The sequence below is a fragment of the Triplophysa dalaica genome, chromosome 21 (assembly GCF_015846415.1).
Source record: "Triplophysa dalaica isolate WHDGS20190420 chromosome 21, ASM1584641v1, whole genome shotgun sequence".
Taxonomy (NCBI): domain Eukaryota; kingdom Metazoa; phylum Chordata; class Actinopteri; order Cypriniformes; family Nemacheilidae; genus Triplophysa; species Triplophysa dalaica.
The window spans coordinates 2,979,637-2,996,738 of NC_079562.1; the positions used below are offsets into that span (position 1 = coordinate 2,979,637).

General features: G+C 37.2%; 1 protein-coding gene across 1 annotated transcript; it reads left to right on the forward strand.

Moving 5' to 3' along the window:
• Positions 1-339: 339 nt before the first annotated feature.
• On the forward strand, positions 340-15,186 carry mmel1 (membrane metallo-endopeptidase-like 1). The gene is made up of 24 exons (XM_056735056.1): positions 340-615; positions 2,844-3,008; positions 3,166-3,195; positions 3,456-3,518; positions 3,632-3,793; positions 4,438-4,518; positions 4,726-4,821; positions 6,426-6,544; positions 6,685-6,750; positions 6,836-6,970; positions 7,638-7,727; positions 8,092-8,228; positions 8,472-8,565; positions 8,840-8,968; positions 9,444-9,542; positions 9,782-9,865; positions 9,984-10,087; positions 10,169-10,227; positions 11,656-11,775; positions 11,974-12,107; positions 12,823-12,888; positions 13,120-13,215; positions 13,653-13,729; positions 14,118-15,186. The coding sequence occupies exons 2-24, from the start codon at positions 2,852-2,854 to the stop codon at positions 14,215-14,217; spliced, it is 2,298 nt and encodes a 765-aa protein (XP_056591034.1). The 5' UTR covers positions 340-615; positions 2,844-2,851; the 3' UTR covers positions 14,218-15,186.
• The last annotated feature ends 1,916 nt before the right edge of the window (positions 15,187-17,102 follow it).

Consider the following 17,102-nt stretch of genomic DNA (forward strand, 5'->3'; position numbering starts at 1 on the left):
GGAATAGTTCACCCCAAAAATTGTAGGAATAAAATTACTACGGTAAAGTGAATGGTACTCTTGGGCAAGAAAGCATCACCTTAGCAACCACCTAGCATCACCCTGGTTACCACCCTTGCATCATTTTGCACTGACATGCATCATTCGCCCGTGCAAATTTAGTTCTTTTTTTCTGATTTGTTCATTCATTTAACCCATTTGGTGGCTGTTTGTTGATTTTATAATTGTTTCATCAAATATATGTTTGCATGATGTATAATTGTTATTTTTAATTTATAAAATAATAATATTAATTGTTGAATCTCAGAAGATAGTGTCTATCTGAACCCTCTAACCATCCGCATTAAGCTGCTCTTCATTGCTCCTCCTCTCCGACATCCCTCCATCTCTCTCTATCTCTCTCTCTTTCTCTCTCGCTCTCTCACTCTTTCTCTTTTCTGCTCCACACTCACTTACTGAGAGTGACATCTGAACAGACAGTCCCTCTGACATCCAGCTCTCCGGACGCTGATTCATTTCACCACACATCAGCTCTGGGTGCAAACTCAGAAGGGGTGTTTGGGAAATTGAAAGGCGTCCTAAAAGGGCCAAAAAGGATTCCATCATCAAACAGAGGTAGGAACGATTATATATTCTGGAATATGAGAGTGTTCGTGTTGAAAAGTCATGTTATAGTTTATCTGTATAGAGTTATGCACAGTCTCTTTTAAAAATGGACCCTGCTGTTTGTGATCGGTTAAAGGAATTTTATTCTTCATAGAAGTGATTTATTCTTCTTTTAAACCAAAATAGCTTCTTTTAGATTTTTGATTGGCTGTAAATGTGCTGATCGATGGAGCCGTCGCATGTGATTCATGATTTCCCTTGCAAAACCATTGAAGTATGATTGCACATGAATTGAACATTTAATTCTGTCCCTTTTTTACACTGTAAAACAATATTTTGTCATCTGCTGCCTGCTTTTTCTTCAATCAACCATATTATTTAATGTGACTGAATCAAGCTGACTATTTTATTAAGACTCAGCTTTGGATTTAGTTGAAATAGTTATTCAAGCTGAGAATTTAAAGGAAGAGATGTAGTTGTCAGTGGCACGTGATGGCATATATAGCTTTATGTGCATGTTTCATGGATGACTGTTCAGAAGCTGTGAGTCTTATTAACTTATCAAATTTTTTTTGTATTGCATTGCTTAGTGTGTATGAATGGTCAGTTACAAGTTTCAATATAGGAGATGTACAGATACATACGGTTTGGGACAAAAATTTACTTTTTATTCTAAGTAATGACATTTGGATTTAATTTGTTTTACTATGTGGTTTTCATCAAAACATATGTAGTATTATCTAAAATCTGGATTGTAATAAGCAGTTTGGGTCCGATGAGATGTTGTTAACCAAGCAGTTTTGAATATGTAAACACATTAATAAGATTTTCCGCTGACATGTGTCTATGTGTATTTGTTAATATGCATTATTGGAAGGCAACAGCACACAAACATCCTTTCTTGCGCTAGCTAAGTCTTAATACTAATGTTACAAAATATCCTCATTTCTATCAAGTCATTTCTTGATGAAAATGCCGTTCAAGATTTTCATAAATCAAGTGAGTCAGGAAATTAAAAACTTAAGACATTTATCAGCAGTTTCCAGCTTGCAAGAGAGAGAAAATGATGATGCTGTAAACAAGCAATTTCAAAAGATCACTTTGGGATTTTATAAGCTAAATGAATGTCATGGTGAGGTAGGAGACATAATAAGATTGTGAATTTTAAATTTGCATTCAACTTGCAATATGCAACCACTGCTATTGAAGGGAAAGCTCACCCAAAAATATATTATGTCATGAAATTCTCATCCCCTGTCGTTCTAAACCTGTGTGCATTTTATTCTTGTATGGAGACCGAATATAGATTCCAAGAAGAAAATTCAGGCTCTATACTCTTTTCCATGCAATGAATGTCAATGATGACCATGGCTGTCCCAATCCTGTCAGTTCCTGTAAGACATGGGAATTAAAAAGTCTCACAAAAAAAAAATATTATGCATGACTGGAATATTTATTCATTACTCAGTTGAACATTTCAAGGTCTCGCTCTTAATCCCAAAGTCCTAACGAACCTCATGTTATAAACACATGACTCAGATGTGTCCACATTTGGAAGAGGTGTTAGTGAGACCAGCAGGAGGCGCTCACCCTGTGGTCTGTATGGGTTCTAATTCCCCAGTATAGTGATGCGGACACTTAAGAAGTGTAAAAAAGCACCGTCCTTCGGTTAAGACATTAAACGGAGGTCCTGACTCCCTGCGGTCATTAAAGATCCCATGGCACTTCTCGTAAAGAGTAGGGATGTAACCCTGGTATCCTGGCCAGATTCCCTCCACTGGCCCTTGTCAATCACGGCCTCCATAAAAAAATTCTCACCCGCTGAATTGGCTCTATGTCTCTCTCCTCTCTACCTATAGCTGGTGTGTGGTGAGCTGCCGTCGCATCATCAATTCATTCATTCATTCATTCATTCATTTAAAACCACTCTGACTTAAGAAAAGGAACAAACAAAAAACACAGAATGCTTTAGATCATTGGTCACCAACCCTGCTCCTGGAGATCGACCGTCCTGCAGACTGTAGCTCCAACCCTGCTTCAGTACACCTGTCTCTGTAATTATCAAGCAAACCTGAACACCTTGATTACATAGTTCAGGTGTGTTTGATTGGGGCAAGATCTGAAATCTTCAGGACGGTCAATCTCAAGGAGCAGGGTTGGTGACCACTGCTTTAGATGCCTAACCTGTGCTCAGACATACACGCTCTCCACCAACACTTCAGTACTTTATTCAACAGCTCCAAGAATGGGAAAATCAGAGAGCCAAATGGACATCATGGAGAAAACCACCAAACCCAGAAAGCACCGGTGGACCGTCATGGAGATTGGATTGTCCATCATTGTGCTTCTGATGAGCTGCGCGCTGGCTGGACTTATAGTGCTCTACACTTCAGCACTGAGAGGTGACCTATGATCATGGCCGTAGTGATGCAAAATAATGAATATTGAAATATTATTTACTTCTAGACATATCGATTTATTTATTATCTCTTAGTTTAACTATTGAGTTTATCAATCTGTCTGATTCTTTGAGATCTAACATATTTGTCTTTGTTTTAGACCGTTTTATCAGAAATGGATCTTCAAAAGGTACAGTATATGATGTACAATATTAAAGTAAGATTAGTTAGACCAAGTTTTGTCATCTTTTAGGGTATAGTTTTCTTATTCCTGATGCTAATGAGAGAAAGATTTTGTTAATTTTTTAGAACTGTGCATCTTGAGTTTTGGCTAGAGATCGTCAGACATCATGTCTACTGGCTAATTTTAAAGGGAATGTCACGTGTGTCATCCCATATATATTTTAGACAGAAATGAACCTCCCATTTGTGTCGTTTATCTCTCCACAGGGCTTGAATATCGATCAAACACTGACAGTAACGTTTGTACAACGCCAGAGTGCGTCACTGCTGGTACGAGCACATTAACTCAGACTTCTGCATTTATGCCTTGAATTTGAGATGCCAATGTTTTTCTAGAGCTGAAGTGATTTCTTGGCTCACGTCCTTGTTTTGCTCTGATACAGCGGCCCGACTGCTCCAGAACATGGACCCCAGTGTGGAACCATGCCAGAACTTCTATCAGTACGCCTGTGGAGGCTGGATCGAGCGTCACGTCATTCCCGAGACGAGCTCACTTCACAGCGTCTTTAATATCCTGAGAGACGAGCTGGAGATTGTACTCAAGGGTTTGTTTCGTCAGAATAATGCTGCTTCAAGCAACATGGTATTGCTCGGAGTTTGCGGGAGACTAAATGGAGCTCTCAAATATGATTTAAGCATCAGATGTTTATCCTAAAACTTGGTTTTGAATGACTTCATGAGTGTATATTGAAGCCCCGATTTATCAAAAGATAATCTTAGTCTCAACAAATCTGATCTTGGTTTATGACATTGTTGAGATCTCTTCTGAAAAACTAGTTAAGACAAATAAACTCTTAAAAAAAGTGCTTCAATAGGTTCTTCGATGCCATAGAAGAACCTTTTTGTTCTATAAAGAACCTTTAACATCTGAATTATCTGATTATAAAAAAGTAGAAAAGAGATGGTTCTTCAAAGAACCTTTGTCTAAATGGTTCTTCTATGGCATTGCTGCCTTTTTAGCAACTTTATTTTTAAGAGTGTAGGCCTATGAGATTTATGGGTCTGTTCTTCAGGAGTAACATCTAAAACTCAAGCAAGTTTCCATTTGTTCTCTATTTATTCTAATCTAAAATAATTGCGATTTCAGGGTTTCATGATTTTTTCTGTTTTGCCAAGACATCCCTTTTTTATTATTCTTTTTTTGTCTCGTCTGTTTGTTCGTGTTGAGATATTTTGCTTTATCTTGTAGGAGTTCTTGAGATGGAGAATGAGAAAGACCGAGAAGCCTTTAAGAAAGCTAAAACCCTTTACAACTCCTGCATGAATGAAAGTAAGTACCACGGTACACAACAATCTTTACCTTCCTTGCTGATATACTCTACATTGTGTGTCCATACAATGAATCAATAGGAAGAGAATTTTCCATTTATGGATTAAAACTATGGCCTACTGAACATTGTCTTTCAAATGAGAAAAGAAGCCCAGGCTACTTTATGTGTTTGTGGAGCCTCTCCTGTCTCTCTGCCGCCCTCTGTAGTTTTGATCGAGCAGCGGGACTCTCAGCCTCTCCTCGGGCTCATCGACAGCATCGGCGACTGGCCCGTGGCCTCTGAGGTCTGGAACGGCACATCAGGTACTGCAGATAGCGGCAGTCCTCTCTAATTCACTCTCACAGAGAATAGCAGCATCTTGAGCTTATCTAAATGGGATAAATACAATCGCACCAGCCGTGCTGTTACTGGAGCTTGATAAGGTGCTAGACCTGTGCGCTAGACTGATAGAAGGAGCCACGGCCACCACTCTCATCTGTTTTGTGTGGACAGAGATAGAGCCATGAAGAGGAGGATGAGATGACTACCACTGCCACTTTAAGATGCTACATCATCTAGAACAAAAAAAACATTGATTATTGATTGATAATTTATATATATTTAAATAATATTGATTTATTAATGTAGGTTTTAATTTAAAGGAGTAGTTCACTTTCAAAATATGAAAAAATATATTTTCATGATCATTTACTCACCACCATGTCATTCAAGATCTTTTTTTTTCTTTAGTCGAAAAGAAATTAAGGTTTTTGATGAAAACATTCCAGGATTTTTCTCCATATAGAGGACTCCAAACGGTTGAAGGTCAAAATTACAGTTTCAGTGCAGCTTCAAAGGACTTTAAAAGATACCTATGAATAAAGGTCGAAACAACTGTCATTTTCTAAAATATATATATATATAAATGTATATGCTTTATAAACACAAATCCTCTCCTTGCTCTGTTCTGCGATGCGCATTCATGACATCTCAGAAAAGAGCAAGGCGAGCATTTGTGTATATAAAGTATATACTTCTTTTTTATGATCATTCATTTCACTAGATAAGGCCTTTATTCATCGTCTAGTACTGTTTAAAGCCCTTTGAAGCTGCACTGAAACAGTAATTTTGACCTTCAAGTCCACTATATGGAGAAAAATCCTGGAATGTTTTCATCAAAAACCTTAATTTCTTTTCGACTAACGAAACAAATACATAAACATCATGGATAACATGGGGGTGAGTGAATTATCATGAGAATTTATTTTGATAGTGAACTACTCCTTTAAGTGAAAACATTTGAATCACTGAATCTGCCTTGAATATGCATTGTGCAATTAAACATAATTAATGTAAAGATTGGGATTTTTTTTTTATAACTGGGTCATTTTTGACAAAGTTTACACAATTTATTTTCACAAAATTCAGCACAACAAATACTATGGTATATGAATGCATTAACATCTGCTTCAATATTATAGTCAACATTAAAAAAATCAAAGTTCATTTCTGTTTTATGATATTAATACATGATACAATGTACATTATTATTTATATCATTCATAGTAGGGGTGACGTACATTATTATTTATATCATTCATAGTAGGGGTGACTGTTAGTCATGTAATTACATATCAATGAATGGACAGAATAGAAGAATCTGTTGTGGTACATTCATTCAGAACCACCCACTCCTATTTTATATTAATAATTATTCAATAAAAGAAAAATCATACAACACACTTTTTTTTACAAAACTTTGTACAAAAGTAACACTGTTTCAAAAACAGGGGCTTTTACAAAATAATAAAAAAAATTATATGAGGCTTGCTTATTTAGAGTAAGGCGTGCGTGAAGTCTGAAAGTTATTTAGTTTTAAATTAATAAAAAGATTTCCTCTCCTGTTTACATCTGTATGTATTAACAGAGGAATCCTGGAGTTTAGAGGACACATTGGCTGTCCTGAATGCACGGTACAACAAGAAAGCAGTGCTGGAGATGTTCGTCTGGCCGGACGATCGTGACTCCAGTCAACATATTATTCATGTAAGATGCAAATGCACTGTATTATGCATCACAAACAAAAATAAGTTGTAAAAGGACATCTGCTATAATATAATGTTTGTATGTCAAAAAAAATCCTACTGAATGATCCAGTCATCAAATGCATTGTTCTGCTATCACAGGTTGACCAGCCGGTTTTAGGAATGCCATCAAGAGATTATTACCTCAGCGATGGGAATTATAAGAAGGTACTTTGTGAGTTTTTGTGAGAGACATTCTATTGCTCGGGTTGTAATTACATGAATCAACGACTCCCCCGTTGTTTGTGGGCAGGTGCGCAAGGCCTACCTGGAGTTCATGGTTTCCATGGCGAGGATAGCACGAGAAGACCGGAACCTGACCCAGGATGAAGAGCATGTGTGGGAGGACATGACTCAAGTGTTGGAGCTTGAGACAGACATTGCTAATGTGAATTAAACCAGAGAAACACAGAAAGCATGCACGAAAATACACATACAATGCGCCAAATTCATTCCATTGGTTCAGCTAAAATTGTTCTGTTCAACCCAGACCAACAATCACGTCGTATTTCTTTTTGGTGCTGGAGAAGAAATTGCACGTTTTAATTTATTCAATTTTAATTCAATTTTGTTTTCACAATGCGCATTGTTCCAAAGCAGCTTTACAGGAGAAAGTAAGAAAAGCAGAAAAACACAGAAAAGGTCAAACACAGTGCATGGTGCTTATAGAACAAGCAAGATCATTCTAATTGATAATATCTAATAAAAGCAGTCTCCATGTGAGCATCGGCCCTGTGGCGAGCAACCCTTAACTCCAATGATAAATAAATGGAGAAAAAAACCCTCTGGAGAAACCAGTCTCAGTCGGGAGCACCAGGTCCCCTCTGACGTGTCACAGAATTCATTGTTCCCATCAATTTGTCCAACATCAATGTGCAAGACTTTAAAGTTTACAAACAACTTTGGGCGACTTGGGTTCGATTCCCATCTCGTGGTCCTTTTCCGATCCCTCCCACTTCGCTCCCTGTCACTTCCTCTCACTGTTCTGTACAAATCGAGGCAAAAACAACATGATGTTAACATGATTGATATGTGATATTGTTATGTCTCGACAGGCTTCCTCACCGGCAGAAGAACGCAATGACATCACTGTGCTATACAACAAAATGACGCTTGTAGAGCTGCAGCAAACCTTCAATCTCAATGTAAGTGCAGGAGAGTAAAGGTCTGTCATCTTTCTACATTTACTCACCCTCATGGCATTACAAAGCGGTATAAACTCTTCATACCGTTTACAAAGAACACATAGGAAGATATTTTGAAGAATGTTGGTAAGCAAACAACACTGAACTCCATTGACTTTTATTGTATAAACACAGAACCACTGAGACGTTTCTCAAAATATCTTCATTTGTGTTCCATATAGTTTTGAAGACCTATTTGGGTGAATTTTCCCATTAACCCCAAAAACTAATTTCTATCTCCGATTGGGTTTCATGACCAGCAAGACGTCACCAGGACCAGTGATGTGTTCGTTTTTGTTCCATTTGCTTCTTTTTGGTCTTGCAGGGGTTTAACTGGACGCGCTACATTCAAGGCATCATGTCCAGCGTTTCCATCACGGTGCACCCAGAGGAAGCCATTGTTGTGTACTGCTCACCTTACCTGGAGAAACTCACCGATGTTCTGTCTAAATACAGCCACAGGTGAGTTTCTAAAGGACATGTCGGACGCATGCCAACTGGTTTTGAGAGATTTGTCAGGAAAAAAGAGAACGACACCAATGAAGCAGTTAGAAGGTACAAAGCTGTTGAATTCTTCTGAAGGGCACTGCACAGATATGCAAGGCGCAGTGAACTCCGTTTGATGTGTAATAATGAAGAATTAATATTATCACCCGAAACCACACAATATAATTGGTTTAACATTGTATCTGGTGATGACTGCAGGACTCTACAGAACTATCTGGGCTGGACGCTCCTAATGGACCGAGTCAGCAGCCTCAGTCGACGCTTCAAAGATGTCAGGGCGCATTACAGAAAGGTCAGTTACGCTGAGAGAGAAGAACATAGGAGAGCCCGCGTGACATTTAGCTTTGCCCGTTCCTATCACCTGTTAAAAGAGTGCATCAGATACAGACTCTTTTAATCTATTATATTCTACTAATGCACATTAGTACACTATATAAATGAGTGGTCAAACTATATGAGTTTGTTCCCTCATTAATCCTGAGTTGAACAATGTTTCTTATTATATGCCTTGTACATTGTTGTAGTTTAAGCATGCATTTATTAACAAAACAGTCACTTTATAACAGGCTTTGCATGGCACGACGGTAGAAGAGGCGAGGTGGAGAGATTGTGTCCGATATGTTCAGGGTAACATGGAGAACGCCGTGGGCGCCCTTTATGTCCGGGAAACCTTCTCTGGAAACAGTAAACGTATGGTAAGACCAAAACATTAGCCAAAACACACCAGATTCCAAATGTTCATTTAATCATCGTTTCTAGATGTCGTGGTCATTTCAGTCCAGTGTCTGTTGAATTTCAATTAAATCAAACCACAGGATGGATATAAAGTCATCCAACATCAATTTGACAAGACGCATGAAATTGCGATGAAAATCACATAAACTTTTCCTAAATACATGTACAAATATAACAGTTGTATTGCCTAAAAGTGAGCATACACTTGTATTCTTTGCAGTATTTGAGTTCTGGAAAAAATCTCCAGTTTTCATTGTCTGCAAATAAATGCGTTTGAAATTCGGGAGCAATGTTGTTAATAGTTCACAAAATTAAACAAAAAAGATCATTTTAACTAAACACATACCTATAAACTGAAACTAACTGAAAAGGGGTCTCTTCATTATTTTTCCGTGGCCGTAGTTTGATCTCACATGTTTGAAATGTGTTGACCAGGTGGGAGATCTGATCAAAAAGATCCAAGAAGCTTATGTGGAGACCCTGGAAGAGTTGAGCTGGATGGATGAGCAGTCCAAAGAAAAGGCCAGACAGAAGGTAACGTTACATTTACGTCTTTTCTTTAGCAGATGCTTTGCACAGGAAGAGCTTTTATAGCTGTAGGCTTATAAAATAAAACTTTGGAAATGAGCGAATAACAGATGTTTTGTTTAGCTGCATTGTCTATTATGTGAGATCTAAACTTTGTTTTGAGTGAAGAGACTAGATCTACTTCGGTAGGCAATGTAATACCCCACAAAAGTTCACCTTCCACTCCTACGGTGTTAATATTTCAGGCAATGGCTGTATCAGAACAGATCGGTTATCCGGACCACATCCTGGAGGAGGAAAACGAGAAGCTGGACGAGGAATATACACACGTATGAACCGCTCACTGTGACCTTCAACATCATTCAAACCAGTATAATGTCTCATTCACAGAAATGTGATTTATAAGAACATATGTTTAACTGAAAATCTCCCTCTCTCTCCACACAGTTGAATTTCAGTCAGGAGAACTACTTTGAGAATATTCTGGAGAACTTGGCAGCATCCGCTCAGAAAGGTCACAAGAAGCTGAGAGAGGCAATGGATCCCCACATGTACGAAACCACCAAATAAACAAATGAAGACTGTTTCCTCCGTCAACCCTGAAGTTTTTCTTTTTCTCTGAATGTTTTTAGGTGGATTATTGGTGCTGCGGTGGTCAACGCTTTCTATTCGCACAACAGAAACCAGATTGGTAATTTCAAACTACCATTTATTAATACCAAACTGCTTTCTTGTCATTGATAAACCTCAAATGATCTATAGACGATAGTCTAAAAAATGATTTCACACCGGTCCTATGTTGAAGTATATTTGAAGAGTTTGGTTCCAAAAAAGTCATGCTTTTTATTAAATCATCATGTTTTTGTGTTAGTTAGCTGTATTTGAGTTATTGCTTAAATCCAAACAAACCAACTGCAGTTTGATTAATATTAATTGGAATGCACAAAACAAAAATGATTTTGGGGGGGGGAAATTATCTCATTTTGGATGCAAACTCTTCATTTTGTTCTGGTCATTTCAGCAGCTATGCTTGAATACTCGGCTCCTGGTAGAAATGTTTTCTCAGTCCATTGCCATAATGCCTCTTATGCCCATTGTGCATTTTTCTATAGATAAAACAAAGCTAGTTTCAGGCTCCGTTGGCCACAAAGCTTGCGCTTCAGATATAACAGAGCTTCAGGCACAGAACGTTGTTATTCAGCTCGGGTTAATACAGAGATTACAAAAGCCGGGTGATTATGCAGATTTTCTGTGGGAGAAATTTCCACATAATTACTCTTAGATTGCACATTTTAATGCTCTCGGACAATCTGGGAAACACTTCACTCTCAATTGCTATTTGCGAGACGAGAGGCAGCTGTACGGGATTGTGAACTATAGCTGGAGGACAGAGCGTGCGTGGCTGTGATGTTTGTGTTCCAGTTTTAATATGGGTTTAACTGTCCAGTAATATTATCATCATATTACTGGGTGATACTGACCCTGTGGACTTTAAGACGATAAACTCCTTTAAAACACTTTTTTTATTCTTTTACTGGTTGTGTGTGAATTCGTTTTACAATGTCAAAGGCTATTTTGTATGAATTCATACACAATGGACTGCATGAAAAGCATTATTTGACAAGGCAATAATGAAGCCCTTAACCTAACGCAAAAGCAGGTTGTGTAAAAAAAAAATGAGATCAAACATCAACACCTGTATATTTCATATACATTTTTTTGTTGTATAAATTTCATATGAATTTGAATGAAAAACATATGATCGATAATGGTGCCCCACCCCTTACTCTGCCCCTAAACCTAACAGCCACTGTAGTGATGGCAAATTAGCCACCCTATAAAATAGTTCTGAATTTTCATTAACTGTGTAAAAATAATTTATATTTTCTGATGGATTTTTATATTTAAAGTAAAACAAATTTCTATACAAGGGACATTTGAAAAAAGTATGACATTTTATATTGTACATTTTTCATTGGGAAATTTTTAGTCTGACATCCATATATAAAAAATATTCTATAAATATTATATTTATATAATTAAATTTTTTATAACAAAAACTGGCTTGTAAAAGTAACTCTTATTATTATTGAATAAGATGTTTTCTCCTCTGTTTCAGTCTTTCCCGCTGGCATCTTACAGCCGCCGTTCTTCAGCGAGAAACAACTTCAGGCTCTGAACTTTGGAGGAATTGGGATGGTTATAGGGCACGAAATAACTCACGGATTTGATGACCACGGTAATGTACATCCCATCCGATTGATCGTACCAATTATATTCAGTTTCCAAAAACTTTTGTAATCTTTAATAATTTAATTTCTCTGTGATGTATTAAAAGCAAAGTTAAAGTAGAGCTTGTAAATATCACTGATAAATTAATTCTCATTGTATTTTAAAATATAGCTCCGACCGTAAAATTCATCATTTATATTTGCAGGCCGGAACTTTGATAAAGACGGGAATATGAATAACTGGTGGAGTAACTATTCTGCCGAACACTTTGAAGATCAATCTAAATGCATGGTGGAACAGTATGGAAAATTCAACTGGAAACTCGCAGGAGGCCAGAATGTAAGTTTACTGGGTTTAGTATGATGGAATGTATTTCTATGGGGAATGTTCCAAATCTGAGATCTATAAGATCATATTCAGTCTGGTTGCTTCCAAGTCGCTCCCTACAAAGGCAGCAGTCGACAACTCCTAGAAAAAGAAGTACTTTGTCAATTTATTTAGTATAGTGAATAAATACGTTTATTTCTTATCTGTGCAGATGTCAGTGCCAAAATGTACCTTATAAATGCTTGCATTTAGCCCCAGGTGATCTAAAGCCATCTACAATATAATGTACGCAAAATTTACAAAATAACATTTACTTTTAGAATTTTTATTTTACAATAAAAATTTACTGAAATAAAGACAAAAGTATACTTATTTTAGTACTCGTGTCCTTGTAGGTTGGATATTTCGCAGAAAAAGACTAGTATACTTGCAATATGTTAGTTTAAAATAAGTATACTAAAAGCACACTTGTAAGTGAACGCTGCTTGCTGGACCCGAGAGATCACATATTTTTCCCACAAAGTTTTCTCTCAAACAAATGATGTGCTTTTTGCCTTCCACATTAATCATTGACCACGAAATTGCCTGATTTACGTCTGTTGTATTTTCTCCTAAAGAGTTTCTGGAGAATTGCACAATTGGGAATTGAGAACAACATCTGATTTTCATTCATTACATCGTCAATATTCAAATATTGTTGACATTTGTTTCATGAACTTTGTCGCAGGTCAGTGGCATCACAACATTAGGAGAGAATATTGCAGACAACGGTGGAGTTCGCCAAGCCTATAAGGTTTAAAGTGATTCCTTTACTTTATTAAAGGTAGATTCAGCCTTAGTTTGAATTTTTGACACGTAACTCCTCCTGAATTATGACGACGGACAGAAAAACCTAAGCCATATATTTAAAGCAAAGCATCATATAGAGACGGCGGTGGGTTGTTTAAGTGAACCATCAATTTTTTTATGAGCAAACATGACACATTCACTTCAGATAATGTATTAATCTTGTGTGTGATGTTAGGCATATATAAAGTGGATGGAGAGGGAGGGCGAGGAGCCCCGTCTTCCCGGATTGGACATGGATCATAAACAGCTCTTCTTTCTAAACTTTGCCCAGGTATGTGATCGTGAATCACTTTGGGTTTAATGTGTTCACCCTGATGCCTGTGCAAGGTGATTCTGGTCAGTCTCTCAACGGCCGAATCAAATTAAACTGACATTTTATTAAAGGTGCAGATGATGCTTAACCTTCTGAAAATAAATGACTATAAGCCCTCTAATATAATCCTCCAAGCGTGAAATTGATAATCGAATCACAGGCTGTCCAATGAGTTGAGTATTGATGGCAAATTACTAACTTTAAAAGTATTTCTGGAGGTTGAGGTACAAAAATATTTCCATGTCGGCAGATATTGTGCTTTTGATAGTAAGTTGTACAACTCATTAAATGCTCATGTAAATGTGGTAGTCTGTCCATAATAAAATAACCATTTGTCTTTATATCTGACAGATACATATTATTATTATTATGTTTAAATTTCTTGTTTTCAATAGGTCTGGTGTGGCGCTTGCCGTCCTGAATACGCCATACAGTCTATAAAGACAGATCCACACAGCCCTTTGGAGTACAGGCAAGACCCTTTCCACAGTACAGTATTTGTGAATTCAATATTAATGGTTACTTTGATTTAAGCATCAACTTAGTCTCAGATGTTTCTCCTAAAATTGGTTAGGAGAAATAAAAAAGAAACAAGTGAGACTGTAATTGCTTAAAGAGTACATAACTAGAGATTTTTAAGGTCCTACTTTGGTTTATGGAGTGTCCAGCAACAAGTTTGTGTACATGGGTGTAAAAACACTTTTATTTCATAATAATAGGCAGTTATTCTTACCTTACTTCTTGACGGACTCTCAAATGATTCGTTCTGCTTTTCATCTGTCTAATGAGTTACTCTCCAGGGCCACCGAATGTATATAAGCTTCTTAATGAAATACTGAGAGCTGTGCTTCTTTTAACAGGGTCCTCGGATCCCTCCAGAACTTTGAAGCGTTCTCCGAGGCCTTCCATTGTGAACAAGGAACCCCCATGAACCCAAAAGAGAAATGTCGAGTGTGGTAACCGTTAATATCCCGAGTCTGTGTATATTCCACCAACACGGCAGCTGTTGTGGTGTTATTCCACAGTGGCACCTGCCTGTCGGTCTGATGTGTGTTAGACGCCAACATACGTGACTACATAGATGTTTACTGTGAACTTTCAAAAGCACACGCATAACCAACAGATGTGCAGATGTAGTGAAGGGTGTTGTTTTTAGGCATGCTTTCTCACCAAACGTTGACGAGACGCTTGACTTTTAGATTTCATCTTGTGTGCCTGTTTGCAGGCTTCTCACGCATTATTAATAATGACATTAAATGATGCCAAACGGTTTTATTGTGCCGAGGTTTACTGACATGGAGCAAAAACCTTTTTCAGATTATGTTAACAGATAAATCCCTCGGCTGGCATTCGTTTGTCGCCTCTCCGCAGAGATTTCAAGATGAGGCTCGGAAGCCCACGTACATTGTGTCTTGGCATCTTTCCTTTCTCAATAGACATCCTTGAGATGTTATATATGTATATATTTGGTTTAAAGCATGGAGCGGTGAGAAACAGAGTCTTATTGATTGCAGTTTTCCTACTTTTGCTAATGCATGTGCTGACCCTCTATTTTTATTTGGTTAAGTATGAGGCCTTAACGTCACGTGCATCTGTAACTATTACCTGACAACTTTAAGACTGTTAAAAAAAGGCTTCGAGCTTCATGTTTTTGTCCTTAAATAGATTAGATTATCGATGCCTGGCTTTGTGACACAGACTCTTGTACGCCAGCAGATAATGGCAGGAAGACGCCGCAATTCAGAAACAAAATAACAGGTTGCAGTCTATTGTCTTATTGTTTGACAAGACTTTTTGTGCTTTAACAAGCGGGTTAAAGATCTTGAAACAGATGCGCCTGGTCACTTGTTTTCCGTTTCAAAGATGTCACTGCAGTGTGCGCTTTGAAATTGTTTGCATAGGCCTGTTTTTATTGTGTTAGTTGGCTGTATTTTTATGGGTTATGGCTTAAATCATAACAAACCAGCTGCAGTTTGATTGATAATCGGAATGCACAATAAAAAACATGATTTTTGCAAAGAAAGAATATATATATATATATATATATATATATATATATATATATATATACTGTTTAGGCCTATATGAAGAGTTTATGTACAAAATGAGAATTCTTTCTTTGCAAAAATCATGTTTTTTATTGTGCATTCCGATTATCAATCAAACTGCAGCTGGTTTGTTATGATTTAAGCCATAACCCATAAAAATACAGCCAACTAACACAATAAAAACATGTTAAAAGCATGATTTTTTTTTTTGACTTCGGCCAAACTCATTTTGGAAAAAAAACTCTTCATATACATATATTTTTTAAAAAAAATTGTACTATAAATTTTACAACTGCAGTTGCGCAAAGTTCGAGTTGGTTCGTGAAACATGGGAGCTGATTTGTCGTGCAACCAAGACTGGTTTATGGTTTTCAGCTTTGATTCCAGGAAGGACTTTGTATTTTTGTACTTCACTGTACCATTAACCAACAGAAGGATTTGTTAGGTGAAAGGATTTAAGTGTTAAGTGAAGTCGTATCTCCTGATTTGGTAAATTGATCGGTCGGGCGCTGAGATCACGGGGACTGACGGGGCGGCGGGGGACAGTTGTTGTGGAAGCGGTCTTCTCATTTGAGATGTGGTCAAGGCTGCTGACTGTTATTTTCCATCTTGATTAAGCCGTAATGACAGCAGAAGTGAAGGAGGGAGGAACATATGATCAAGATCAAACAAACGTCAGATTGCCACCGCAGAGAGAGAAATGGATTGCGAAGTTCTCTGAAAGCTTAGCGGAGTCAATAAGGAAGAGTATGGGTTGGGTTGGGATATTGATTATGACTGTTATCTCTAACAGCAGAGACTTTGATCATGAGAATTTTCATATTTGCCTTTGAAGCCTCATTGCTCGCCAATCTAAACCTCGACACCTCTGTAATGGCACGTACTGTTTCATGCACGGGACAAGGAGTGATGTATTGATGTAGGCAACATACACATTATATACTAGATACTTATATAACAGCATTATAGGTTTTACAGAAATGAAATGCCAATATTTTTAAGACGAGAACTGCAGCCATGCCTCAGAAAAATCTATTTGGTGGATTTATGCTTTAAGCAGATACTGGCACTTGCAAAATCCTTTTTCCATTTAATATCAATTGCTTTAAAACGATGAACCTATACTGAACACCTGTTATTCTCTATAGTTGTTCATTTGAAAGTTGATCAAACAAGCATTGCAGTATTGTTAGTGGCTTGAAAATGAAAAATGTTGTTTTTTCTTTATCTAGATTTTAATTGGAAGGGAAGGCTCAGCTTTGGCAAAACAAGTCCATGTTTGCTTGCATAAACGTTATCAAGGCTGTAAATAGTTTGACTTTTTAGAACAAATAATATATGAACTACCTGCTCTTTATACAAAATTTAAGTCAACATGAAATCCAAACTAATTTATCTACATAATAAAAGCTTTCATCACTTTAACCATTAGATCAAACATAAATAAGAGGAATCAAAAACGTTTCATTTGCTAATTTCATGTTGACTTCAATGAGATATATATATCTATATATCTGTGCCAAGGATTGAAAATGTGCTTTTGAGAAAAATTGATATTTTGTATATTGTGAATTTAATGAAATCCTCGTCTGTGATTTCTACAACTGCCAAGAAAAAGGAGCCTGTGAAACACTTTTGCCACGTGTGAATTGTAAAATAACATTTGTGTGCATTTAGTGATTCTTCGTTGATGTTTTAATGTTTCTTTCTTCAGTGCAGGACTTACAGGACTTTATGAAATACTTATCAACTGTACCAGAAACATGAATAATCCACAACTGAGTTTGACAGATTCTG

What these genes read in the sequence shown, in the direction of transcription:
- mmel1 (XM_056735056.1), top strand. Translation starts at nt 2,852, where the DNA reads ATGGGAAAATCAGAGAGCCAAATGGACATCATGGAGAAAACCACCAAA. An exon ending in TTGAGACAGACATTGCTAAT is followed by an intron (nt 6,971 to 7,637) that starts GTGAATTAAACC and finishes ATGTCTCGACAG; the next exon opens with GCTTCCTCACCGGCAGAAGA. An exon ending in TGGACGAGGAATATACACAC is followed by an intron (nt 9,866 to 9,983) that starts GTATGAACCGCT and finishes CTCTCCACACAG; the next exon opens with TTGAATTTCAGTCAGGAGAA.